The sequence below is a fragment of the Crocodylus siamensis genome, chromosome 6 (genome assembly GCF_052110815.1).
Source record: "Crocodylus siamensis isolate JL-2025a chromosome 6, ASM5211081v1, whole genome shotgun sequence".
Taxonomy (NCBI): Eukaryota; Metazoa; Chordata; order Crocodylia; family Crocodylidae; genus Crocodylus; species Crocodylus siamensis.
The window spans coordinates 43,345,648-43,373,127 of record NC_143400.1 but is presented as its reverse complement, the minus strand read 5'-3'; the positions used below and the strand labels follow the sequence as shown (position 1 = coordinate 43,373,127).

The 27,480-nt window shown below is 48.6% G+C and overlaps 3 gene segments (V, D, J or C); 1 reads left to right on the top strand and 2 right to left on the bottom strand.

Moving 5' to 3' along the window:
- Positions 1 to 27,480, bottom strand: part of LOC149862399 (immunoglobulin heavy constant epsilon-like) — a 218,535-nt gene that overhangs the window by 35,233 nt on the left and 155,822 nt on the right.
- Positions 1 to 27,480, bottom strand: part of LOC149862402 (Ig gamma chain C region-like) — a 246,711-nt gene that overhangs the window by 63,785 nt on the left and 155,446 nt on the right.
- Positions 19,831 to 23,280, top strand: LOC149862408 (Ig mu chain C region-like). The segment is given in 5 exon segments: positions 19,831 to 19,840; positions 19,904 to 20,206; positions 20,782 to 21,114; positions 22,018 to 22,341; positions 22,773 to 23,280. Coding segments are annotated over 5 exon segments (1,368 nt in total).

Here is a 27,480-nt window from a genome sequence, read left to right as displayed (position 1 = left end):
ACGCTCTTTGTGATTCTAAGTGTCTCAGCCTCTCATTATCCACTATACAAAACATCCATCTATCCTATCTACCTCTCATTATAACTCTGTCTTATGTGCCTGTCTGCCCCCATACACATCTACATACCTCAGTTCTTTCAGGGGTCTACTGGAGCCCCCCCCTCCCACACTTCCATCTTAGGCATCCAGCCTATTCCACACCTCTTGCAGTCTGAAGAGGAGCACATAATTTTATGACCTTTATGGATGGAGTCAGCTGGGTCATCTTGGTCTCTTGAAAGTTTCTGGAAGATTCTTTCACCAGGCACAGCCAGTGGTCAGTGGTATCTGCAGTTCTGCCCTGTCCTGACAATGAGAGAGCCATGGAACAAGGAACCAAGTCCTATAAAACACGTATCAAAAGTATTTCAGAGAAAACAGACAGTAAAACAAGCATTCTGTATTCTACCTGAAGACCCAGAGATGACTCAAGGTCTTCAGCCCGACTCACAGGGTTTCTCTGTTCTTTTCCCATGTCAATCATTTGGTCAAAAACAAGTGACATCTCCCTAAAGTCCATCAGTTCATCTCATGTATTTTGCAGGCCTTCCTTTGGACAAGTCAATCCCTGCTTGGCATTATCCCAGGGCGTGAAATGTCCACAGACTTAGCCATTCCACTAGGTAACTACTGACACATTGGTTACCTCCATTATCTCCCTTTCACCAAAGGAAAATGTGTGCATCTCAGGCAGGGAACTTAGGATTCAATCCCGAGTCATTCTATAACATAACATGTATTAGGTCAATACAAAAGCTGTTGAATATAGCATGCTTCCAGCACATCATGTCTACCCCATCTGACTCCACATACCTCTGCATTGATCCATCAGTCTATATTTACACTCCTGGATCCATGTTTCAGCTTCCTTTTCTATAGATCACCCATACCAGTTCATATCACCTTTTGTCCAGCGCAGGACATATCTCCCTTCATCTATACTATGCAGATCTGTCTATGGAAGCAAGGGTATTTCTGAATCCAGGAACTCATCACATGGGCTTTGTTCCCAGCATAAGAGCATGAGGAAGAGATCCTGAGATTCTGGGTTTCTTCTGCCTTTGTGTCATGACTTTCATTGGAACCAACACAAAGAGACCCCCACAGTCTCCATCCCTTAACCAGAAGCACCCCCTACACCAAAAGTACTGTCCCATAAAGACTCCAAAAGTCCCTGTAGGTCAAAGGCAGAGCCAGGGGTTCACACAGAGGCCAGAATGAATGTGCGTTTATTGTCATTCAGTGCAAATACTGTAAGCCACCAAGAAAAACAGCTAGAGAGTCAATAAGCAATATAGACAGTACCTGAGAGAGGGCTCATTGGCTCATATTTGGGAGGTGGGGGATGAGTGGCTCAGAGGAAAGGGATATAATACTCTTTGCTTTTAAGAGGCACTGGTTTTATGAATGACAAGAGCTGGCTGCTCTCAAACCTGGCAGAACACCCTGTGGCTGAATGACCATAATGTGAACTCCTCTCCACCACCAGTGAGTGGACAGGCTGCCAGAGGTAGGGGAGGAGGACAGTGGGACTCAGGGGTGTTTCCAGAAATGCTGACACTTCTGCTTCCTCATTATCAGTCAAGGAGAAGGAGCTCTCTAGACCACACGCTGGATCACGTTCTTGTAGTCGGAGCTGCTTGCTTGCTTGAGCTGCACCACAGTGGAGAAGAGCCACTTAACCTGCAGGAGGCAACAGAGCGGCAGGGCATGAGTGGCAAGGTGTGAGGGGCATTGCTACCCTGCCTAACATCTCGCTAGCGCATTGTACATTTCTCTTATTCATTCATTTGCTTGTTCATTCTTTCCTCTCTCCCCTCTTTTCATTTGTTTCATCTTTCCACCTTCTTCCTTTCACATTACAGGCAGTCCTCGACTTGAAATGTTTCGAGTTACAATGTTTCACACTTACAACATTTATAAACATTGCCAGCCCCTTCCATGGGCCGGCAGTGTGGGGATGCAGTCAGGAAGGCCAACCATACCTTGTCATGCATCCTTGTCATGCATCTTGAGCAGGTTCAAGGAGGTGATCCTCCCCCTCTATGCAAGAGAAGTGGTGCTGGCTCCTACCCTGGGAGTCTTTAAAAGGAGGCTAGATGAACAACTTGCTGGAGTCGTATGACCCCAGTACTCTTTCTTGCCATGGCAGGGGGTCAGACTTAATGATCTGCTCAGGTCCCTTCTGACCCTACCAACTATGAAACTATAAAACTACGAAATTGACACCCTGTTTCAACTTGATGATGTTAGGTTCAACTTTACAATGCTTGATCCAATGTGACACCATGCCAGCGAACAAGATCGCTGCATCGCACATCTCCCTGGAGAACATCTATCCAAACTTCTTTGGACACTTTCTTGAAGAAAGCAGACAGGACTCCAGAAAAACCTGCAGCCAAGACTCCTGAGAAGACTCCAGCCAAGAACCCTTCAAAAAGCCCAGCAAAGTCACCTCAAAGAAGTCCTTCCAAATCAATATGATTGCTATTTACAACATAAATACATTAATGTAGCTATGTTACTCATCTATAATTGATCGAGTACAAAATTCTGGGGTATTTTTGGTGAAAATAGGGTATCGGGCCTTGGTTCAGGAACCAAGCCCCCATTTATAACATTGTTTCTTATGAGAAAATTGGTTCCGAGTTACAACATTTCCACTTAAGAGGTGGTTTTCAGGAACCAGTTGTGTCACAAGTCCAAGAACTGCCTGTGTTTCATCCATAGTGTTCCACATTTTCATTTTTTACCAATTTTCACCGATAAATTACTGGGTTTTAAAATTGAAACTATTTTTTTTTTACTGATTTACACCCATTTTTACCGATTTACACTTGTTTTTCAGTTAGCAGGTTTCTGGCCAGATCGGGTGAGGGAGAAGGAGGGATGGTGGTCGCCATGCAGGTGTCAGGGAGGGAGGCTGGAGCTTCTGCCTGGGGGTGCAGGGCTCCTGGCTCAGGGTGGAAGGGCCACGGGAATCGCTCCCAGGGCAGGCATGTCCCAGCTGCACCCCAGCAGCTCCAGCTGTAGCCCTGCCCTGGGCACTGGGAGCTTCGAGCCCCACTGTGGGGGGCAGGCAGGAGAGCCTGGCTCCACTCCCTGTGGTGGATGCTGCACCCAGCTGCTCCATATGGGCCTGGGGGGCTGGAGCTGCTGCCCAGGGATGGGGCTTCTGGCTCTGACCATGGGCATGGTGGGGCGGGATGTGCCAGTGCTGGTGCTGGTGCCAGGGTCAGGTCCCGCCCCCTGAGTCTGGCCACATGCCACTGCCTCTTCCCTGCAAATGCCAGGGCAGCCCAGCAGCAGGCTGCTGCAGCAGGGGCTAGGATATGTGGGGGCAAGCTGCGCCATGCCCCTCACCTCAGAGCTTCACTTGTTCCCACTCACCCCAGCCCCTGTTACAGCAGCCCTGGGAGCAGCTGATGCCAGCTGCCAGCACCATGGCACAGTGCAGCCCAGGGGCTGGGGTGAGTAGGGACAAGCAGAGCCTCTGGGAGTTTGGGGTATGGTGCAGCCCAGCAGTGGCAGGCAGCTGGCATTGGCTACTCCCGGGGCCACTGCACTGGGGTCTGGGCTGAGTGCAGACAAATTGCACTGCGCCTGTGCCCCCCTGGGCTCTGCTTGTTCCCACTCACCCCAGCCTCTGCTGCAGCAGCTCTGGGAATGCTGATGCTAGCTGCGAAGCGAACTGTAAGTGGGTGCAGGGTGTGTGGGGTGTTGCTTTTGCTGCTACGTGCACCCCAGGAGGGCTGTGGGCTTGGAGGCTGTGCTGGTCTCTTTCTGGGGAGTGCGTGCCCCGGGATCTGCGCATTGGGTGAGAGCAGGCTGCCATTGCAAGCTGGGGCTGGTGACAGTACTGGGCTCTTGCTGGTGCTTGGGACAGATGTCAGCTTGCTCTCATCCCATGCACAGATCTGGGGGCACATGCCCCCTGGAAAGAGCCCAGTGCAGCCCCCCAGCCTGAAGCCCTCTCAGGGTGCACATAGCAGCAAGAGCTATGCCTGCCTGCCCCACACCACTGACAGTCCCCCCGCTTTGCTCCTTGCTGCAGCCCCAGGACTGGCTAATGGGCTGCGCTGCACCCCTTCCCTTTCCCTAGTCCCAGCCTTACTCCCTCCCTCCCTCCCTGCCATGAGAATGTATTATTATTTCCCCTGATTTAAACTGTTTTTCCCTTTTCTTCCTTTAATCCGGATTGCATTCCATTTTTTATGTTTGGAAGATAAACCCCAAAAAATTCCTGGATTTTTTTTTTTTTTAAATAAAAACTGAAAATGCAGAACACTAGTCATTCAATCTTTTCTTTTATGTAAGTTTCATTTGTTTGATCATTCATTCAGTCATTTGTTCATTGGTTCAGTCTTCTCTCCATCTGGCCACCCTCCCAACCACCCACCAAGTCTGTCTCACCTTGAATAGGGTTACTGTGGCACTGTAGCACACACTCAGGAGGAAGAGGGTGATGAAGACAGAGATGGTGGCCCAGAGTCCCTCCATTTCCTCGTCCTTATCATAATTGCACAGATCTGTTTGCACAACCATCTCTGTGAGGGGGCAGAAAGAGATGTTATCACTGACCAGTCTGCCATGACAACAGGCCTTCCAGGGAAAGCTTCATTTGAGTGTCCAGCACCATGTCACCTACTGCCCCCTACCTCCTGCTTCCTGATGTCTCTGTCTGTCTCTCCATCCAACCCTACATACATCTCTCTTCAGACAAAATCCTCTCTGTCCATCCACTTATTCCCACCCCCTTTCTGTGGTGGTGAGGATGTGTCTGGCACTCCCTGATATCTACCATAGCACTCATGGCCCCAGGCTATTGCAGCCAAGCATGGTTTTGCCCAAACTCTGAACTTTCCCCTTAGATGCCCCTGGTCCCCTATGAAACCTCTTCTTTCAGTGCTGAGTAGATGGGCTATTTGGACCCTCCACCATAGAACCATTTGGGGGTGAAGTTACTGCATGTGGGTACACAGGACCTGTGATCAATTCCCATCTCTACCACTACCTGGCTGTGTGACCTTGCATCATTGCCATGTCTTTCTGTGCCTTGGCTCCTTGTGGGTGATGGGAGAAAAAAATCTGTTCATGCCTCACTTGGAGGCTAATTGCATTGGGGTCTGGGAAGTGCTGAATGCTCCTGTGGTGGGGAAAGAGCCCTCAGCTGAGCTAAAAAGACAGGAAATAGTTTGTGTGGATCTCTGTGTCTATTTCTGTAAGTGTCTAAGTTTGTATACATATGGCAAAGTGTAAATGAGCATATGAGGGCTGATGGATGGCAAAAACATCAATGGATGGATGACAAATATACTGATAGAAGCAAGCATGATGGGTGGATGGATGGATGAAAAGCAAATATGCTGAAGGGAAAGCATATAGAGGGCTGGATCATGGGAAGCACATATATAGAGATGGATGGATGGAGATTCTCTGAATCCCCTCAAAATAGGCATGCAATATCTTTAACTCTTTTCCTCAGTAAGGGTAGGCTCAGGAAAGGCAGGGCCAAGGCCCCAAAATGTATGTGAGTTGCCTTCTTTGCCCCAGTACTGTCTCATAGGGCTATCTACTGGTCTCTGGGATGGGTTTGCTGATCCCAGTACAGCATCCTCATGGTGAAAATATAGATTTCAGAAGCACACCTTTACAGAATCCCCAGGAACTGTCCACCCACTGAGCCAGTCAGCCACCCACCCACCCACCCACATGCTTTTCCTTCTATTGACATATTTTCTATCCATCCATCCATACATTTATTGCCCTATTCTACATGTGCACCCACCCATGCTCATCAGTGCATCTACACTTGTATCTCCATCTTCATGTCTCATCCAGCAACTTTTCATCCTGTGCCCATTTATCTTTGTCTTTTTGTGGCAATCTATCCAGGCATCCAACTGTTGAACCTTCAGTGCTGTCCAGCTAGGGGGAAGGCCTGGTGGCTAGGGACAGTGGAATGGCCTCTTATGACCCCTGACTAATGTTCACAGCTCTGCCACTCACCAGTTGGGTGGCTTTGGTCAAGTCATATCCCTTTTTGGAGCCTTCTCTTTACCATCTGCTCCTGTCCATTTTGACTGGGGGCGGTCTTCAGTGTGGGGACTGTTCCTCAATCTTTGTCTGTCTGGGACTGACCTAAGGGCTTTAGGCACTGGAAGTGTATGCACTGTGGAACACACATAACAGGATCTATCTATCCTTGTTTCTGCAACATGTCAGTCCTTTCCTCTGAAGTGTATTTCTATCCACCTTACTGTCCATCTGAAAACTGTGTTCATGTGTTCAAATAGCCATCCCTCCAAAGTCTGTCTACCTTATTTTCTTCCTGTAGTCAGTCCAAATGAACTATTTTCTCTGCAGTGTCCATTCCATCTACTTCTCCAACCATTTTTTTTTCATTGGCATAGAGGGATGGCTATATATACCCAACCTTGCTTCCATAGTGTAGAAAGGCATCAGCTGGTTCACCAAGTTCATTCTTCTGCTGTCACAGACAACCTCACCTCTGGGCCCTTCCTTAAAATTATCTAGCTCCATTGAAAACCCAAAGACAGCTGTGGTTCAGTTTGGTTTTGTTTCTTCTCATCCATCAACCCTTATATATTAATTGACTTTTTGCCATATTTCTTCCTCAATGCTTATATTGAATCATAGAATCATATTATAGAATCATAGAAGTCGGGTTGGAAGGGACCTTGTAGATCTTCAAGTCCAACCCCCTGCCTGGGCGGGAGAAAAGACTGGACTCAAATGAGTCCAGTCAGGTAGTCATCAAGCCTCTTCTTAAAGAAGAGGCTGGTCCAGAGCTTCATTCCTTTCATGGTTGGAAACCTAATTTTTCCCTCAGTTTATGCCTGCCTGGTGTCCATCCATTTTTTTCTTGAGCCAACACATTTCTGGTTTAGTGAAAATGCTTCTTTTCTCTCCTGGTGTTTACTCCAAGAATGTGTTTATAGAGGATATTTGTATCCCCTCTATGCTTCCATCTGGCTAGCCTAAACAAGCCACTGTCTCTTGGCTTTCTGTGCTAAAATAGGATATCTATTTCTCTGAATTTTGGAATAATCCTTCTTTTAAACCATGCATTTACTCATCCTCCCTTGCTTTCTATATATACATGCATGCATTTATTCCCTCATCTTTACTGTTAGAAGAGGTATTTGTGTCTATAATCCTCCATCCATCCATGCATCCAGTGTATATACACTTATATGCACTTGCCTACCCACTGAGGTTTTGACAATGAACATTCTACCATTAGAGCATTTCAGCACTTCTCATACTCCACTGCAGGAATTACTGGCACCTGAAAATATTATGAACAGCTCCCACCATCAAAAAGAGACCTGGGGAATGAGCTCAGGCTGGTATTTTTTTATTTATCCAGAGTATTTTTTGGTTGCAGGCACAGAAATTATTTATACAAGGATATGATGAATGAGGGCCAGTGGGGAGCAGATGCCAGGGGGTTGTCTTCATTTACCAGGTTGTTTCTGGATAGACCTCTGGGTGAACTTCAGAGGGAGGGCTTCATGGACGACCATGCAGGCATAGGAATCTCCTGTATTCCAGCTCGCCTTGCTGATTGTCAGCTTGCTGTAGAGGAAGTAGTTTGAATCCCCAGGTCCCTCTTTCAGGGGCGGGGTGGTGACATAGGCATTCAGCTCCATGGGGGACTGATTTTTCAGCCACTGCACTGAGATGTCCTCAGGGAAGAAGCCCCGGACAAAGCAGGTGATGCTGACGGAGTTCCCGTTCCTGCTGAGCTCCTCAGGGTGCGGGCCAAAGGTGTAGACACCAGGGGAAACATGCTTACCTTTGGGGAAAGGAAAGAGGTGAAAGGAGCGAGGAGACACAGGTGAGCTGCTCATATCAGGAAGCTGGATCTAAATGGAGTGGTGGGCCTGTAGGGACATGCTTTGGGATGGGGGAAGTGGGTGGGGTTGTTCCCCCCTTCACTTGAGGATGGAAGAGTGGGAACCCCAGATATTTGGGAGTAAGAGGGGACACCATTCAGTCTCTGTATGGTAGGATAGGGGGTTGGGAAGAATGGGAGGGGGCTCTCCTTCATCTTACCTGTCTTTCTGGTGATTGTTTTGGTGAGAGGTGAAGGCAACTCTGGGTGTTCCACCTTGCAGGTAAACTTCTGTTTATTCTCCCAGTCCTGGGTGAAAATGGGCAGGGCACTGGTGGCAGTATAGGTGCCATTGGACTGCTCCACCCACTGCAGAGGTTTGGCGTTCACGGCACCTGCAGGGTCCTTGGTCCAGGTCACCTTTAGTGCATCTTTGCTGCGCAGGTTGATGACTATGCAGATCAACTCGGGGGTCTGCTTCACATACAGGGCTCCAGGGCTTGGGGGCACCACGTAGATGTGGATGTCACTGGCAGCTTGTGGTGATACTGGGAATGGAGGAGTTGAGTGAGCTTCCTGGTTTGGTCTCCTCTTTCTTCCCTCCCTGGTGTTTAGAGCCACCACCCAAGTAGCCCTGTCTTCCGCCTTCCTCTAGGGTTCTGTAAGCCTCCACTCTAAGTCAGACCCTGCTTAGACTTACCTGAGCATCTCCGAGCATGGTCCTGCTTTTTGGTCCCTGTTGCTTTGTGGGTCACTTCGCATGTGTATGTCTTCCCCTGCAGCCACTCCTCCTGGGTGATGTTGGCCTGGCTGGTGGTGCTGAAGGTTTTACCATCCTCATTCTTCCGCGGGGTTCTGGTACTGGAAGTCACAAGTCCTGAGGTGCCATCCACCAGCCATTCCACAGTCACTTCCGGGGGGTTGAAGTTGGAGATGTGGCACAACAGCTCGATGTTGCTGTGTTTTGACGGAACAGTGCAGGAGGAGTGGAGCACACGCACCGTGGGGGCAGTACCGCCTTTTATCAGATGGAAAGAGAGTGTGACCCATTATCCAGCCCCTTCCTCTACCTTTAACACAATGCTCCTTTGTTGACCCACACGCTCCATACCCCTTGAAGTACATCACACCCCACTCTTCCCTGGGGACAGCACTGACTGCATGGGAAAAGTGGCCCCTTCTGAGCCCCCAAACCATTCCTGTATGGTACAGACCCTCTTCTGTTTCCATTCTTATTTTCCCCCCATTTTACTATGGTATCTCTCTCAGGATCTAAACTTTCATTTAGCTATCCATCTGTCTCTCCATGATATCTCTGTCTCTTTCTTCCCTGTCCTCAATGGAATCTCTTCTTCTGTCCATGATAGATCTCTGTCTAGGCATCCAGCCAGGGACACCTTCCAGTTAGCAGACAGTACTGATAACAGTTTTATAGTGGAAAGTACAATATCAGTGATTAAAGCCTTTTCTGATGGCTCTAAAGACATAAATGCCTTGCCCTAGCCTGATGACTATGGGATGCCCCTAATCAGTCCATGCACAAATGTAGAGTCAAAATTGGATGTAATATTAGTGATATCACCTACAAAGACCATTCTGCCTTAACCATGACTGTCTAGTGGGCCTTTAGGCTTGAAAGGAATTTTAACTAACAGGCTCTCTTTGTGCCGAAGACAATACAAGAAGGACTCAAACAACCCAATCTGGGACCTACCTAATTGTATTTTCTTGGTTATGTGGGTTTTGGTTTTTGGATGGTCTACAATGCAGCTGTATGCCTGGGAACTCAAACTGCCAGCTGGGATGGTAAGCTGGGTACTTGTGGTGTAAAGCCCTTTGCTCAGGTCCAGTGATGATGGGAAGTTCTTGATGTCAGTAGAGATGGTGCTAGAGTCCTTTGTCCACTGCACTGTGACAGGCTCAGGGAAGTAGCCAGCGATAAGACATACCATAGAAACCTTGGAGGGGGGAGGAGAGCCTTTGCAAAAATCCGTCGTGGGAAAGACAGCTGGAGCCTTGTCACCTGTAAGGGGAGAGAGAGAAAAGCTGTGAGGTATGGCCCTTAGGAGGTCCTCAATATATCCTTTGGCATCACAGTCTCCCTTGGTGCTGAACTGAGGCACTGGCATCTGGACCTCTATGGGGGGAGAATGCCTCCTATTAAGCTGCCCACCCTGCTCTCTGACCAGGGTTGGAATTTACTCTAAGAGAGTGAAACCCAACCACTTGCAAAACATACCGTTTTCCATTGCACACACTACAGCAACTTCTTTTTCACACCTCTTCCAGGCCCTAAGTCTCTCCCATTCATGAAGAACCAGCTTCATAGTTATTCATGCTAGATTTTCTCGCTCCTCTTGGTCAAGAAGAAATCACAGGGTGGCATTTTCTCACAACCTGCACACCCCAGAACTAAACATATTTTCTTTCCACATCATCTTCTGTTACTCTCCATGCCCTGAGTATGCTCAATGAGAATCTTGAATATCAAGTCACTATTAAAATTACCAGTCATTGTGCGTGGAAGTCCCCTGTAAAAATCTGAACCTGAAAGTAAAATGTATAAGCATTTCCTGAGGAGAGGTTTCAACATATTTTCTGCTATGCATGCAAAGCCAATATGGAGGGTGCCTTCATGCTGGGTTATTTATGGAACCCCTCTGCCTAGGAATGTCTAATCTAGTTGGATCTGAAGACAGTTTATCACTCCCCTTTTCTAACCAGTCCTGTTTTGATGTGTTGATCCAGGGAAGAATCACTGAAATGCTATAGGTCCAATCCAAGTGGCCCGTTTTCCGATAAGGATAAGTGCCTTGATGTTTACTCGTTCTCCTTGAGGGATGTAAAACCTGGTGTTCAGATGGTTACCATGGGGATTACAATCAATGTGAAGAGGTTTAGCATTACTTCTATTAGTTTAGGTTGAAACAGACAGCAATTATATTGGTAATATAAAGGATAGTATATTATACAAAGGATAGTAATATAAACGGTTAGGATGCAACTGTGATGGCTACATAAGTGATTTTCAACCACTGTAGATTCAAGCTGTCCCTCATTAGACTTGAAACACCCTTCAGAAAATGCCAGCCCTTTGCTTTCACTCATATTTGTCTATGGAAAAATAATAGAGCATTTTTTTCAGGTTGCCAAGAACTCAGGAAGTCCACAGCAGTTGAATATTTCTGACACTTTGGATTCCTACCTGAAGTCTCTTGGTTTATCTTGTAAATCATGCATAAAGTGTTTGAACACCTAACAATGTGAATCTTGCACAGCATCCTGTGGCACACTTTAAAAGGGTCTCTCACAATTTCAGAGTGCCATAGTGTCCCCATTGAGAGTCACTGATCTCCATGATCCTGTAGAGATGCAAGTGTGGCAACACTGCTGCAACAATAACCCAATTCCATTCAGGTTCATAGCTCAGATGAGCTGGCTGTTGTGTATTGCTACAGGGTCATGCTGCTGTAACAATTAGTTTGTAATAGTTACTGCACACTCCAGAGTGGCACCTATCCCTCACCTTTTAAAGGCTAAAAGGGCCATTTGTCCATCCCTGCAGCAGCTTTGAGCCCAAGTCCAGGATCAGAGACTCAACACACTAGGACTCTACAGACAAATAGCAAGCACAAACTATCCTAAACTCAGACATCGCAGTCTTGGGAAACAAAGGTTAGGGATGTGGATTAGGTTTGAGATTAGTCAGTGAGAGTCTCAGAAGACTAGAGTTATGGCTGTGGGTTGGCATTGAGAGAGAGAGCGAAAGAATTCAGGTTAGGAGCTGGGTATAAGTAGGGTGAAAACTTGTTTTGGGGTTGTTATTGCAGTTTAGAGATTAGGACTAGGTTTAAGGAGTTGGCTTGGAGTTAGGGTGTGAAGGTCCAGGAGTGGGCCATTCCTATGGAGTTAAGGAGTTGGGATTTAGGTCCTGCATATGGGGATAGAGTTCAGCACTTGTGCTAAGAGGGTAATAACATTCCTCCCACAAACAGTCCTTGAGTAACTTTCCAGGTTCCCAGCCCACAGATTTCCTAGCCATATTCCTTCTCAAGGAAGCACTCATCCGCCAGCAGATGTGAGTGAAAGCTTTGAGGAACACTTTCCTGAACTCTAGGGGCAGGATCTCAAATGCTGGCTGCCTCAGGACCTAGCTGAACAAGCTCAAGATACCTCAGGGAGGAATTAGACAGGGCCACATTCCAGTGAGTTTCAGCTGGACACATAGGTGCTGGTCACCCTTGAGAAGGTGCCCAAGTACATCTCAAGCTGAGCATCCCACAGAAATTGAGCAGGGTCCACCCCCAAGGCCAAACCATGGACTTGGAGCTGTCACACAAACACAGACAAGTATATCTAATTGTTGTCAGCTCAGTATCTGAAAGGTGAGGTAGGCATGCCCCAAACTAGGTCAGAGCATGGTACCCAGGCAGAGAGCTGATGGGGGAAGGCAGGGATGGCTCTGAGCAATGCACTTACCCATGGGGTGGGTTGGAATGCCCTGATCAGCCAGGGGACCTGCCAAAGGGGAATTTTCTGTCTCATTTTAGAAGCTGGTGACTTGTGAATATTGGAAGGAGATGAGGAGCGGACTGTGAATTCCCCTTTGCTGATACCATTTAAGGGTGACTTATAACCCCTGCTCTCCCAGGCTGGGAATCCTCCTTCTCCACTCCTTCACTGGGGTCCAAATCACTGGGTTTACTGCTATTTATTCTGTGCATAGGCACCCCCTCAGGTGCTGCTACTGCCTCTCAACACCAGCATGCAGCCCCTCTGGCACATGTATGCTGGCCCTCTGCTGAGATCCTCAGCCACACAACCATCAGTTATCCTAGCCCTGGGGTTTTCTGACAACAGAGATCTGCCCCCATCCCCCAGCCCTTGACATCACAGCCCCCTGGACTTTTCTAGCTTACCTCCTGTACCGCACACCCAAGCAACTGCGAGCACAGCACTGAGCTCCAGATCAGCTCTGCTTTTGTCACTCACTTCTCACCTAAATCCTCTTGAAGCCTAGCCCCAGGCTCACCCACAGATCTGGGCTCTTGGCAATGCCCCTAGGCTGTGGCACACTCCTCTTCCAGCTTTAGCTACCACGGCAATCCTCTGCTGACATCCGTTATTCCCAACCCATGGTTTTTTCTAGCCCAGTGAAAGGCTTTCTACAGCCCAGCTGCTGCCCCCTCACTCCTGACCCACATCCTCCATCTCCTTCAGCACTGGGGCACCCCCAGATCCAGTGATGACTCCCACCCTAAGCACCCAGCCCCTGCTAGCTCAGCCTGTGCTTCACTCTTCCCACTGCTCCGCCAGTGCTCCCCTCTCCCAGCTTGCAGCCCCTGCCCTCCCAGACCTGGGCTCCTTCCCAATCCACTCCATCCCTCTGGCCCTGATCCACAGCCCCTCTGCTATCATAGTTCAGGACTCTGCTCAGTCCCACCAGTGCTGTTCTGCTCCCCAGTTCCCTGCTACACCATCCCGTTATATCCCAGAGTTAGCTACCGCTGCACTGCTCTGCTGCTGTTCCTTAGGCCTACTTTGGAACCTCATCTAGCACTGCCGGAGGCTTTCTCCAGCCCTGACAGTGCCCCTCACTAGCACCCCTTAGCCCCTGCTAGCTCAGGCCTGGGCTACATCCCTCCCTCCCATAGCTCTGTCAGTGCCCTGCTCCTTAACTTGCAGTCTTTGCCCTGCCAAGCTTGGGGTGCTCTTGAGTGCTCCTCATGCCTGACCAGCAGCTCGCTGCTAACCAAGCATGGGACTATCCCATTCCAGGCCTGCTTGTATCCCCCAGTGTCAACCCACAGCTGTCTGCCTCCAGTCCTGGGGTGCTTCCTGCTCCTCTGGAGTCTGTTATTCCTGACCCCAGCCCCAGGCTTCTCCTGGCTCTCCCAGTGCCAAGTAGCAGCCCCCTGCTTGCCCAGCTCAGGGATTCCCTCAGCTCTGCCAGTGCCCTTCACTCTTGGCTTGCCGTTAATCCCCCTGCTATGGTAACTCTGGGCTCCTCCCCAGATCTGCTGGTGCCCCTTATTCCCGACTGACAGGCCCAGCCCTGGGTTCCCTGCTTCCAGGCCAGCTCTGCTAGTGGCCCCCTCCCCACACAGCACCCTACTAGCTCACTCCTAGACTTCCCCCAGCACTGCTGGTGCCCTTCATTCCCAAGCTGCATCCCCCTGCTAGCTAGCCCCCGAGCTCCCACCCACACAGCCGTGATGGCTCCTCTCAATCCTGATTCACAACCCCCTGCTAACCCAGGCCTGGGCACTCAGTTATGTGCCCAGTTCCCTGCTACAGCATCCTGTTATATCCCAGTTTTAGCTACCGCTACACTGCTCAGCTGCTTCTCCTCAAACCTTCTTTGTAACTCCTTCTAGCACCGGCAGAGACTTTCTCCAGCCCTGCTGGTGCCCCTAACTCCCACCCCACAGTTCCTGATAGCCCAACCCTGGGATATACACCCTGCATAGTGCTGTCAGTGCCCTGCTCCCTCGATTTGCAGTCCTTGCTTTCCCAATCTTGGAGTGCTCTCGAGTGCTCCTAATGCCTGACCAGCATCCCTCTGCTCACTTGGCATGCAGCTATCCCACCCCAGGTCTGCTTGTATCCTCCAGTGTCAACCCAAAGCTGCCTGCCCCCAACCCTGGGGTGCTTCCAACTCTTCTGGACTCCCCCATTCCTGACCCCAGCCCCAGGCTTCTCCCAGCTCTCCCAGTACCAAGTAGTGGCACCCTGATAGCCCAGCCCAGGCATCCCCTCAGCTCTGCCAGTGCCCCTTGCTCTTGGCTTGCTGCTATGTTCCCTGCTTTGGTAACTGGGGTTTCCTCTGCAGATTTGCTGGTGCCCCTCATTCCTGACCAGTAGCCCTCTGCTAGACCAGTTCTGGGTTCCCTGTTCCAGGCCAGCTCTGCTAGCAGCCCCACACCCAACACCACCCTACTAGCCCATTCCTAGTCTTCCCCCAGTCCTGCTGGTGTCCCTCACTCCTGACTCACATCCTCCTGCCTATTCCAGCCCTGGGGTGCTCCCCAGCTCCAGTCATGCCCTCCTTCCCAAGCACCCAGCTTCTGCTAGCTCAGCTTTGTTTTCCACGCTCCCCACAGCTCTGCCAGTGCTCCCTTCTCCCAACTTGCAGCCCCTGCCCTCATGGATCTGGGCTCTTTCCCAGTTCCACCAATGCCCATCACTCCTAAAAAGCAGTCTTCTGCTGCCCTAGCCCAAGGCTGTCCCTACCAAAGCCCTGCTGGTACTCCTCACTGCCAACCCACAGCCATCTGCTTGATCAATCTTCAGTTTCCCTTTTCAGCTCAACCTATGGTATTCATTCCCAACCTGAAGCTCCTTGGTAGCTGGCCTTGAGCTCCCACCAGTTCTGTTGGTGTCTCTCACATCCAGGTTGTAGCTCCCTGGCCCATCCCAGCCTAGGCTCTGGGCAATGCCCTGGTGTGCTCCCCAGTTCCCTGCTATGGCATTCTGTTATATCCCAGCTTTAGCTACCACTGCACTGCTCTGCTACTGCCCCCTGAGCCTGCTTTGTAGCCCCCTTTAGCACTGCCATAGGTTTTCTCCAGCCCTGCTGGTGCCCCTCACTTCCACCCCACAGTCCCTGCTAGCTCAGCCCTTGGCTATACCACCTCCCCTCCCCATAGCTCTGTCAGTACCCTACTCCCCTGACATGCAGTCCTTGTCCTCCCGAGCGTGGGGTACTTTTGAGTGCTCCTCATGCCTGACCAGCAGCCCTCTGCTAAACAAGCATGGGACTATCCCATCCCAGGCCTGCTTGTACCCCACAGTGCCAACCCACAGCTGCCTGCTCCAGCCGTAGGTCGCTTCCTGCTCTTTGGGAGCCCCACATCCCTGACCCCAGCCCCAGGCTTCTCTTAGCTCTCGCACTGGCAAGCTGCAGTCCCCAGTAGCCCAGCCCAGCCCAGCCCAGCCCAGCCCAGGCACTCCATCAGCTCTGCCAGTGCTCCTCACTGTTGGCTTGGTGCTAACCTCCCTGCGATGGTAATTGTGGGCTCCACCCCAGATCTGCTGGTGCCCCTTATTCTTGACCAGTAGATCCTCCGCTAGCCCAGCCCTGGGTTTCCCCTTCCAGCACAGCTCTGCTAGCAGCCCCCTCCCTGCACAACACCCTACTAGTTCACACTGAGGCTTCCCCCAGCCCTGCTCATACCCCTCCCTCCCAAGCTGCAGCCCTCTGCTAGCTGCACCCTGAGCTCCCACCCACCCAGCTATGATGGCTCCCCTCAATCCTGATTCCTAACCCCCAGCTAACCCAGGCCCGGGCACTCAGTATATCTCTGCTAGGGGCTCCCTGCCCCAGGTTACAGCTGCCAGGTTTTCCAGCACCAGTTTCCACCCCACAGCTCTGCTGCTGCCCCTCAGATATGACAGCAGCCCCTGCTACCCCAGCCCTGGGCTTTTCCCAAGCTCTACTGGTGCCACTTGCTCACTTCTTGAGCCCCCAGTCCGGCGCTTCTTTTCTAGCTATGCTAATTCCCCTCAATCCTGGCCCATGAACCACCTGGTTCCTCCAGATCTGGTGTTCAGCACTGTTTTCCTGTTGACTCCCCTGCTCCGAGCCTTGGCATATTTTACCCTGCTATCTCAGCCTCAGCTACCATCCCAAAACCTGCTAGTACCCCCATTCCCAACCCCCAGCCCCCAGATAACTCATCCTTGGGTCCCTCCCCAGCTCTGCCAATGCTCTAGCCCAGTTGAGGGCTTGCTTTAGTCCTTCTGGTGCCCCTCACTCTTAAGCTGGAGCTCCTTTGCTAGTCTTCCCCCTGACCCTCTCCCCTTGCCCCTCACTCGTGGCTGCCAGCTCTCAGTTATCCCAGCACTAGGCTCTCTCCTCTCAGCTCTCCTGACTCCCCTCAGTCTATACTCACAGGTTTCATGCTATCTCAGGCCTAAGCTCTTAGTATGCCTCTATGGGCACTCCCAGCCCCAGGATGCAGCCTCTTGCTATCCCAGCACTAGCTACTATCACACAGCACTATTGGTGCCCCTCATCCCAACCTGCTTCTCCCTGCTCCCTGAGCTCTGCTGGTGCCCCTCACTCCTGGCCCACAGCCCCCTGCTATCCAAGCTGTGGGCTCTTTCACACAGTTCTACTGGTGCTCCTCAGTCCCAATACAGCTTCCTGTGACCCGTTCCCTAGGCTGTCTCATCCCATCTCTTGTGCCTCTCACTTGCCCCTGCCTGGGCTCCCTGCCATCTCAGCCTGGCCTCATCCACCACATGTGCCTGCTGTGTTCCAGGCCATAATACTCCTTTACCTCCCCTCTATTATCCCATGTAGAGATGCCATGCAAGGAGTACATCAACCTTATGCTGCCTTTTTAGCATGGTGGGGTAACAACCTGCCTTGTTTCTCCCTTCCTCAGCAGTTCAGGGGCAGCCCAGGTCTTACTGTTAGGGCATCAAGCATAGGGCATACTCCTCAATGTCTATGACAGGTCAGAAGAAAACCCAAAAGTCCTGGATCCCCTCTCCCCTCTCCTCTGGTTTAACCTATGAGATTCCCATTGGTCTCCCAGAGCTGGGTTCAAGACCCCAGAGTTTGGGTCTCCTTCTTAATGTGTCTTCCCTCAGGATGGTCACTTGCAGGGACGGAACCTTCTTCCCTCTGATTTACTCACCAAAGTGTTGCTCATGGCAGATCAAAACCAAGAGCCGTAGACACAGGGGTCATTACCTGGGCCCATCTCTGGTACAACTCCTTACTGCATCTGGTCCAAAGCATCTTTGCCTGTGTGAGGCCTGGTGGCATCAGCACTTTCCAATTGTCACACAAACAATAGGACATTGATTAATGCCAATGACGTGAACTGGGACTTGCTTCCTGTTAAAACTGTTGAGTTGGCACAGATGATTTGATGCTTGGGTGAGCCTCAGGGGCTAAAATTGGATGGAAGAGACATTTGGGTGAGACTTTTACTCATCTGAACTTCCCCTTTTTTGTTGCTTGTTTGTTTGTTTCTTTTCTTCATGTCTGAGAATTGGAAAGGTGGTTGCATTTCTCAGAAAAAGAAAGTGTCCCTGGGGAGCATTTTACATAATCTCCCCCTTGGGAGGGCCAGAGAAAGCTGCTTTGGCAGAAATCAGCCTGGAACAGCCCCCTTTCCTCTCCCTCCCCTGCTTCTCAGCCCCTCCAACCCACCATTCTAACTCACTGTTCTCACTTATTTGGGGTAGAGCCCAGGGGTCCTGACCTCTCAGCCCCTCTCGGCTGTTACCCACTAGATCCCAGACATTCCTTACAGCTGCTAACAAAGCTCAAGTCTTTCTATTCAAAGCCCACATGTGCCAATACATACTCCAATTTGTTGGGAGGGCTGAAGAATAGAACCCAGGTGTCCTGGTTCCCAGCTCCTCCCAGGCTTAGCCCCTGAGAAACCCCTCCTCTTTGGGACCTAAGGAATGAACCCCAGCCTCTCCCATATTCCTTTTCTCAGATCGATGGGGGCACAACTCAGGAGTCCTGCATCCCAGGTTCTCTCTCATATTGATATTTGTGCATTTCCATCCAACCGATATGAAATGTTTTGCATCTCTTAGAATTGGCAAATGAATTAATGGCATTTTGGGAAGATACACTGCTTCCATGACCCCTAGGGTCTGCTCCACTGGGTGTGGAATTTGAGCAGCTACAGATGAGTCTGACAATGCCAGCCAGCTATGGGGCACAGATAGGTCTCAGCTCAAGGTTTCTTACAAGGAACTAACTAAAAGACATTGAGAAGTTGCTCAGAAGCAGCAGGGTAGGTCAGACCATTTGCTTTTGGGGTCAGAAGTGAATACAGGGAAATCCAAGAAGGTGAGAACAGTTTGAGCCTGTTCATTTCTGCAAATTAGCATCAGTGTCTAAACAAGAAAAGGTTCTTGTATCTTCTTGGAAAGAGCCTGCAGAAAGACAGCTCTGAGATGTTGTGTAAAGGATGATAGAGAGATAGAGGGTTTTGCCTGGGGCTGGATGGAAGAAAGGATGGACGCATTGGTGGACAAATAGGATGTTTGGGGATGGACAAACAGACAGGCAGCAGGGTTTACGATGTGGATGGGTGGGATGAGAGAAGGCTTGATATATTGATGCAAGAGTGGTCTAGAGAAACCTAGAACTCTAGGCAGTCCACTCTACATCACTAATGAGTTGCAGCACCAGCCCATAGTATGGTCCAGAGGGCAGGGTGGTTAATTGGGACTCAGAGCCCTTGGCTTGTATGACTAGCCCTGCTTGTAACCTTCTGCATGACCTCGAGAAGCCTCTCTGTCTCTGGGCTTTCATTCCCTCTCCTAACCTTTGTCTGTTTGGATGAGCAGTTCCTTAAGTAAAAGGGCTGTGTCTCTTCATGTGCCTGGGAAGCATCTGATTCAAGGTGGACAATGCAGCACAGATTCCCATTTCTGGTGCACCTAATATGGTATCTGACTGTCCAAGTTGAAACCTTAGTTGGGGGTTGGTAATCACTGGGTGGTATGATAGGACCCGCCTTCAAGTCAGGGGGTTTGGTGCACCCCAGTATCAACCTCAGGCTTTTAAGAGAAAGAACAATATCTTGCAAGTATGAAACTACTGTCATGAGATGATGCCTAATGCTACCTTCTGGCTCATATTCTCATAGGGGATTTTTAAGCGTGAGTGGCGGAAATTTTAACAGCAGCCAGGCATTTTTGTGTCTCAGTCATGCTTGAAATGGAGCATAGGCCAACCATGTGAGATGAAAAAAACCCATGTAGAAGTGCTATCAGAGAAAAGAGAGTCCCAAGGGGGTACAGAGACCCTGATGTATGCCAGATCAAGAAATTTGCATAATGAACCTGGGAGGAATGACCCAGAACTGGGTGAGGGGCCCAGTGGGGTGGAACTCTCCACGGGCACCTAGCCCTGATCCCAATGCCCTGGTGCAGCACTAGAGGGTGCCATGATGTTGGGTACAGTAATAGGTGCTCCACTGGGCTGATATGCCACCTCCTTGCTTCTCTCTCTCTTTACAGGTAACAAGTCCCCAGCTGTCTTCCCCATGTGTTCCTGTTACAAAAGCTCTCCCACACCCTCCCAGGTTGCCTTGGGTTGTCTGGTCAGTGGCTACTTCCCAGAGCCTGTCATAGTGCAATGGAAAAAAGGATCAAGCTCAGTTTCCTCTGGCATCACAACTTTCTCCTCTGTATGGGACTCATCTAATGGGCTCTACATCATGAGCAGCCAGCTAACTGTCTCAGCTGACAGCTGGCCATCCCAGAAGTACCAGTGCACGGTGGAGCATCAGAAAACAGGATTCCATACCACCATGAGTGTTGGTAGGTGCTGGACTGGGTTCTCTGGGATGCTTCTGGAGCCACGGCTGTGAAGTGATGGAGGGAGGGATGGTTGGAGAAAAGTAGATACTATGGAAAGTTTGATGGATAGTAAGAGCTCATGGAGAAAATGACACCATGCAAAGACAGGGAGAGGGTCAAAGTGATGGATAGATAGAGGAAGGCATCGCAGATAAGATGAGAGGAGGGATGAAAAAGGATGGAAAAAGACAGAAAACAGAGAAGGAAAGAGGAACCACTTTGCAGTGGATGAAGGGGTTGGAGGCTCATAGAGGGTGTTCTCCAGCAAGTTGGGGAGGAGAGAGAAGGGGTCTGTCAGGGGTAGGGGTGCTGAAAGTCCCTTGTAGAGCTGTTAAGGGAAACTGTGAACTGGTTTATACTTTTGAATGAGTAACCTTTATTTCCTCCATGGTTAGACTGATAATTGAGACATAAAGCAGACTGTGGGATGAGGTGCCAGTGTAGGGCCCTTCTGAGGTTGTTGTTGTGGGACTCGTGATCTGTAGTTAATGGATCTGGGACTGAGTTTTCACTCCTCTCTTACTCTTTGTTTTTAGGGTCCTGTGTCTCACCTCCAAAACCACCCCAAGTGAACCTGTTGATCCCCCACTGTGAGGATGACTCTTCCCCAACACTGGAACTGATTTGCCTTCTTTGGGACTTCATGACAAATGAAGCCAAGGTGGAGTGGCTTGTGAATGGAATCAAGAAGGACCTTCCTGGCACAGTCTACTCCTCTGCAGAGGACACAAATGGCTTGTTCATGGGCCAGAGCCGAGTGAACATCTCTAGGGACAGCTGGAATAAGGAGGATGTTTATACGTGCAAAGTGTCCCATCCTGCCTTGACCACAGGCTATGAGATGAAAAATGCCAGCAAGTGCTGTACCGGTAAGTCAGAAACAAGCATTGGCTAAAGGTAGTGGAGATGGACTGTATAGACTGTGGTGATGAGTGACATGGAAATGGTGAGGAGAGCTTGAAACATCATCCATGATGCACTTGGGATGTAAGATGGAACTGGCAGAAACTTAATCTACAGAATGGGTGGGTGCAGGGAGGGAGAACAGAGGGGTTTTGTGAGAGTGGGGTTTCCTGGGTCTATCCCAGGGCCAGGACAGGGTAGTAGGGCATAGTGGGATAAGGCAGCCACTGCTACTCAACTAACAGAATATAAAGTCTATATATATATCACTCAGAGGCTATAGAGAGCCAATTCATTCTGAAAGGCCTCTGGTGTCCACATAGCAAAGGTGATTGGGGAAACCTCAGCCAAACTTCCTGATGTCCCACACAAAGACCTGCCTTCCCCATTGGGTAAGTGTGAGTTCCCTCAGCATTGTAAGGGAGCCCAGTGCCCAGGCCCTGGTCACTCTCATCTTATTCACTCCTTAGTCTGTTCCACAAATGTCCCTTGATAATGGTATCCCTGGAGGAATGGCGTGTGGTTATCACCTTACTTCTATTGTGTGTGTTCTCAGCCCAATGCTTCATTCCCTGACCTTCCTTAGTTAGCCCTCAAAACAAGGTAGTAGACTTTATGGTTTCCTTTTCCCTGAAGGACCTCTGCATTGCCCCAAAAGCCACCTTCACTGTTTGAGAGATCTCTTGTAGAGGGACCCAGGCATCTGAATCCCTCAGCTGTACTTGGAATACCGCTGTCCCTGCCAATGCACTCACTTTACATAAGCCATAGCTATCACCGCACTGTACCACAGGCTGGTGGTTTCCACTTTTTACCCACTGATCATTTATGAAACCCAGCCCTCAATTCCACCTCCTTCCCCTCACCAGATCATTGTGACCCAGGATCAGTGGAAGTATTCCTCTATCCCCCTTCCCTGGAGGACATCTTTGTAGCACATAACACCACCATCACTTGCTTGGTCACCAACCTGGAGACACCAGGCAACTTGGAAATCTCCTGGAGCCGGGGAAGTAAGGGCAACTTGGATGTGGTGACTGGGCAGCCAGTTCAGCAACAAAATGGCACCTACAGTGTGACCAGCATCCTGCGGGTGTGCGCAGAGGAATGGAAGTCCGGGGAGCAATTCACCTGTACAGTGAAGCACCCGGGCACCCCATCAGCCATCACCAAATCCATCCATAAGACCAAAGGTATGGGGAGGGAGGTCACCAACTGTACTCCAGCCCCTGTTCAGGGGTATATGATATGGGGCCTTTGTCTTCAGGACATGCTTACTCTGATGCATATCCAGGCAGTGGAACTGCATTTAAAAAAAAAATTGTGATTGAGGGTTAAGTGTTACAATATAGATGTAGTGAAAGGGATGGTGAGTAAGGACTTCTGGGTATGTCCTTGGAGTTGGGGTGGGAAGTGGGGGTTAGGACTTGGGTGGCAGAATCTAGAGGTCTGGGTTTTATCCCTCATGTTAGAAGAGAGTGGGGTTTATTCACGGGAGGAGGGAGGCTATGGGAGTGAGGACTCCTAGGTTCTATTTCCTGGTGTAGGATGCATTGGGTAAGAGGCACCAGGACTCCCATATTGGACTCCTGATCATTAATTCTTGCTTGTTTTGACCTGGCAGCCACCAATCTACAGGCTCCTTCAGTCTACGTCTACCCTCCTTCTGCCGATGAGCTGTCTCTGCAGGAGTTCGTTACTCTGACCTGCCTGGCTAAGGGCTTCCGCCCCAGTGACATCCTGGTAACATGGACCCAGCAGGACCGGCCCATATCCCAGGAAGCCTTCATCAATGTTGGACCCTCCCGGGACCCTGCACAGAAGGAGGAGAGCTATTTCATCTACAGCAAGCTCACTGTCTTGATCCATGAGTGGCAGAAGGGAGACATCTTCTCCTGTGTAGTGGGTCATGAAGGCCTCCCAATGACCTTTGTCCACAAAAGTGTGGACAAAGCCTCTGGTAAACCCACCGCTGTCAACGTCTCTGTGGTTTTGTCTGACACTGAAGTCACCTGCTACTGAGGGGATAGAGCCCTGCAAGCCCTGTGTCTCCATCATGCCATAGTTTATGTATAAAGCTGAGGGATTTCTGGTGAACAGAGCCTGGCTGTATGTGTTGTATGTTAAAATAAAAGAGCAACTGTCTAGAGCTTGTTTTCAGTAGGCTGTCATATTCTGACACGGTCTGTCTCTCAATCTCTCCATCTTGTTCATCCCTTCTTCCTTTCTTCTCCAGGAAATAGCCAACATATCTTTTTTATCACACCACCAGTGAGTGAAAGGTGAAGCTAGGCTAGTTCAAAAGATCATGTAAGGTCAAATTTATGACAATTATTGGGGAAAAGACTGGAAAGGGAATGGATGGATTCCCCATTTCTTGAAGTCCTTAAATCAAGAACGACTGCTATTTTGAAAGCTGTCTTAGCTGAACACTAGGCTTTAGGCTGAATGTAGAGGTAATTGGAAGGAATTTCATGGCTGGTGTTATACAGTGAGTCAGATGAGATAGTCAACTTGTCTTTTCTGCTTTTTCTTCTGTGAATGAATCAATGAAAGATTCAAAGTCAAGAAGGCCAAGTTAAGTATCAAATATCCAGTGACTGAGTATTGGGTTACCAAGTTCTCCATCAGGAGAACTGATCTGCACAGGAGTTTACTGTCCCTGGTCTATCACGACACTGGGATTTTCACTCTAGTGGGACTTGTCCTCTGTTACGCTTTAAGGGACCTGACTTTGTTGGAGTTCAAAGGGCAAGATTTTTTAGAGAGTCCTTAGGGGTTCCAAGTAATAGCAAGTGTTTTCTCAAGCTTGTGGCTTTCAGCATTTCATGTTTGGATGGGCAGAATGGCCTTCAAATCTAGTTTGGCCAGCTGTGGGGCACAGGATTGGGGATTACACTAGAGATCCCTGCTTTGATTTATGGTTGAGCTTCACTACATTCCTCAGAAATAGTTGGACAGTTCTTATCTGGGCTGATATTCTAGGAGAGTTGGGGCCACTTTGGGAAAAAGCCAGATCTAGAGAATCCTGTTGACCAAGAATCTACCATATCTTCAAAGGGAATCTACCACTGCTCTTGCAAAGTCATCACTGATGGAGAACATGAAGTGCCAAGCTAAATTTGTAGAGTCCTTGGTACCCTGGGCCCCTGGGCTGGGGCTGCTGTGGACTAGTGCCATACAAAGACCTGTAATAATGGGTGGGATAACTTGGATTCCAGCTGTGAGAATGGAGGTAGCAGCACTTGCATCACCTCAGAAGGGGCATCAAGGCTGTAGTAGTTCCCAAGTCTTTCTTCTATTGCATCAGCATCCATAATGGAAGTTGACACACAAGCACACAAAAAAGACCATTTCTTTCCCAAAGATCTGAAACTCTAAACAGATAAAAGGAATTAAAGAACTGCTTTCATCCCCACTACAGAGGGAATGAAGGGGTCTCCGGTTTAATTAAAGTCACTTTTTTTAGGTCAGAGATGAGGAAGGCACCTCCTCATTGGAAATTCATCCTTATCCTCAGGTCTGTCAAGGTCTAGACATAAGGTGGGAGGTTCAAGGAGCCCTGTGGTTGAGTTGATCAAAGAGAAAGTTGAGGGATGATTTGGTTATGGCCTAGAAGTGCCCACAAGATGAGGGAGATTTTGTGAGAACAAACTCATCTAGAGTGCAGCCAAAAGATCTGGAAGGGGAAGAGTTGGAAGCCAAATTCAAACTGGAAAGAAAGCACATATTTTTATCACTGGAGGGAATAAAGAAAATAATTTACCTGGACATATTGTGAATACCCCATCATTTGGAGCCTTCATATCATGATTAGTGGTCCTTGTGAACAGTGCTCTGGATCATCCAGGAGAGTTGGATGTGAGGCCTTTGATTCCTGAGAGTGAGGGCTTTTACCTCTCATGAAGCAGGATGTCAGAAGTGGCCCTTTTCCTCCTTGAAAATTAAACCTTAGTTGACAGAATGTGTTATTGGCAACACCAGACACAGAACTAAAATTTTCTCATAGTCAAGGTTCCCAATTTCCTGGCTTTCAGAGACATATCAACCAGCTCATTCCCCAAACTAAGTGGACAGCAATGGAAGTTGGATGGATCTTTGTATGCCTTGTATGAACATATTTGAGAAATCCTCATGGCGTTTCTCAGTGGGGGTGATGCAAAGGCTCTGCCACTTTTGGAAAGCTTGGGACTACGCACTGGGGAACTGCACAGCTCACGAAAATTGGTTCCCAGTGGAGCCCAGGCCCACAGTGAATGAAAGAGGCTCATACTGAGCAGTGTGTTAGGAAGCTCTCATCTAATACCCTGTGGGTAGAGGAGCTTGGGACAAAATATAGCTATATGGTTCTGGAAGGGGCTTCCTGAGTTATTGCTATTCCCTTCTATCATGGCAACATCATAATTCTAGCTCATTGATACAATTAATCTTCATATTGCAATTAGGTGAGCTTTTTTATACCTCTGCTCATTTTACCTTGGATGTTCCCAGTTTCCCTCTTCCAATGGTTTGGAACTTCCTCATACTTTCTGGGCTAAATTTATTCACGGAGGGTTCGTCCCCGTGTGTTCTTCCACCAATATTATCCTTTACAGTCCAAGACCTTTGATTCTCCTAAGAAAGCTTCACCATTTTTTAGATGTGATAATATCTCTTCTCTAAACCTGTTCCATGTTTCAGTTTATCTTTCTGGAACAGATTGATTAGAATTGTGCACGATATTCAAGATGAAGTCTTAGCCCTGCCCTCAACAATGGCATGAATATTTCTCCATCTTTGCTAGAAATACATTGCCTGCTTCATTCTAGGATTACACTGGTCTTTCAAAAATGGTTTACAGAACTGACTGTGGATGGGTGTGGATGCCTTTCTTCCTGTGGAAGTATGTTGTGTGGATGAGTTGATTTTTGTTTTGGAGTGTGGTTCATAGTTTGGCAAGTTGTGGGTTTTGATTGTCCCATTTCTATGCTTACAGTGACAGAATAGGGTCTATGGAAGAAGAGAGGCTAGAATCCAGGTGTCTTGGTCTTTAGTTACTTTTGGGAAGTTGCATCCATGATGTCATCAGAGATGCTGTCTATCTCACAACAAAGGAACTGTTTGAGGGGGACTGTGATCTTGCCTACTGCTAGGGATATGTTCCCATTGGGGATTGAGTTTGAAGTGACTGGGAAACCACTGCTGTTTGCTGCCTTTGGGCAGTGTGGTCAAGGAAGGGTTTGTATTGCCACTGGGATTTTTAAATGACCACAAGACAGTAAGATTCAGTGGGATAAATCCCTTATCTTTCTTTGAAAACTGGAGCCTGTACAGAGGTCACCCAGCGTTCTTCTCTTTTATGCTGCCAGCTTCAGGGTGATAGCATATGCTCAAATGCTTTATGGAGTTAAATAGGAGACTGCTTTAACTGGGTGTCTGTCTTGTCCCCAGCTCCTGTCTTTGTGGTGTTTGACTCATGGGATTTTGTTGAAGAAGGAGAGGAAGAACCTGACAGTTTCTGGACAGTGCTTACTTTCATTGTTCTCTTTCTCCTCAGCCTCTGCTACAGTACTGGTGTCACAATGTTCAAGGTAATAATAGCTTCCTGCACCCACACTTATACTTCATTTTTTCATTCTTTGTGCCAACCTGTAACTGAGAATTAATTTTTGATCCATTAAGTCACTCATTCAGCTGTGATGAACACGGATCCTGGTTTTCACTGATAAAAATAATTCCAAATTTTTGGCTATAACACCCCCTCCCCCAAATCCACATTGTTCTGCGATTAAAATGAAATACCACTAAATATATAAGTTGTGTTTCATTTTAATCATGGAAAGAATATGGATTTGAGGGGGTTTTTTTATACCCGAAAATTTGGAATTTTTTTAAATCAGAGAAAACTAGGATCCCTTGTGATGAACATTCAATCATTGGGCATGTATATGTGAGGATAAACAACTGTTGATAATCAATAGCTTTCTACAGTTCCAAAGAAATATTCATCTCTTTGTGGTAATCAACCACTGGTCATTGCTAATTTATTATCTGTTGCTAATATTAATAGCTAACAGCTTTTTCATGTTAATCAAAATTTTCTGTTAATGATAAGAAATTAAGGTTGTTGGTTCACTTAATAATCGGTAATTATGTATAGTTAATGTTTAATTAGTAACAATATATTAACCTACAGTTATGTTTAATGCTAAAGATGTTGAAATTAGTTTTTAGCTAACAATTATGAGTAAGCACTGATCAGAAATTTTTGATAAATCGGCAGCACTCAGGCTTATTTTTAATAATCAAGTCCTAGATATATCACTTGGAGTCCAATTCATTCTGGTGTTCAA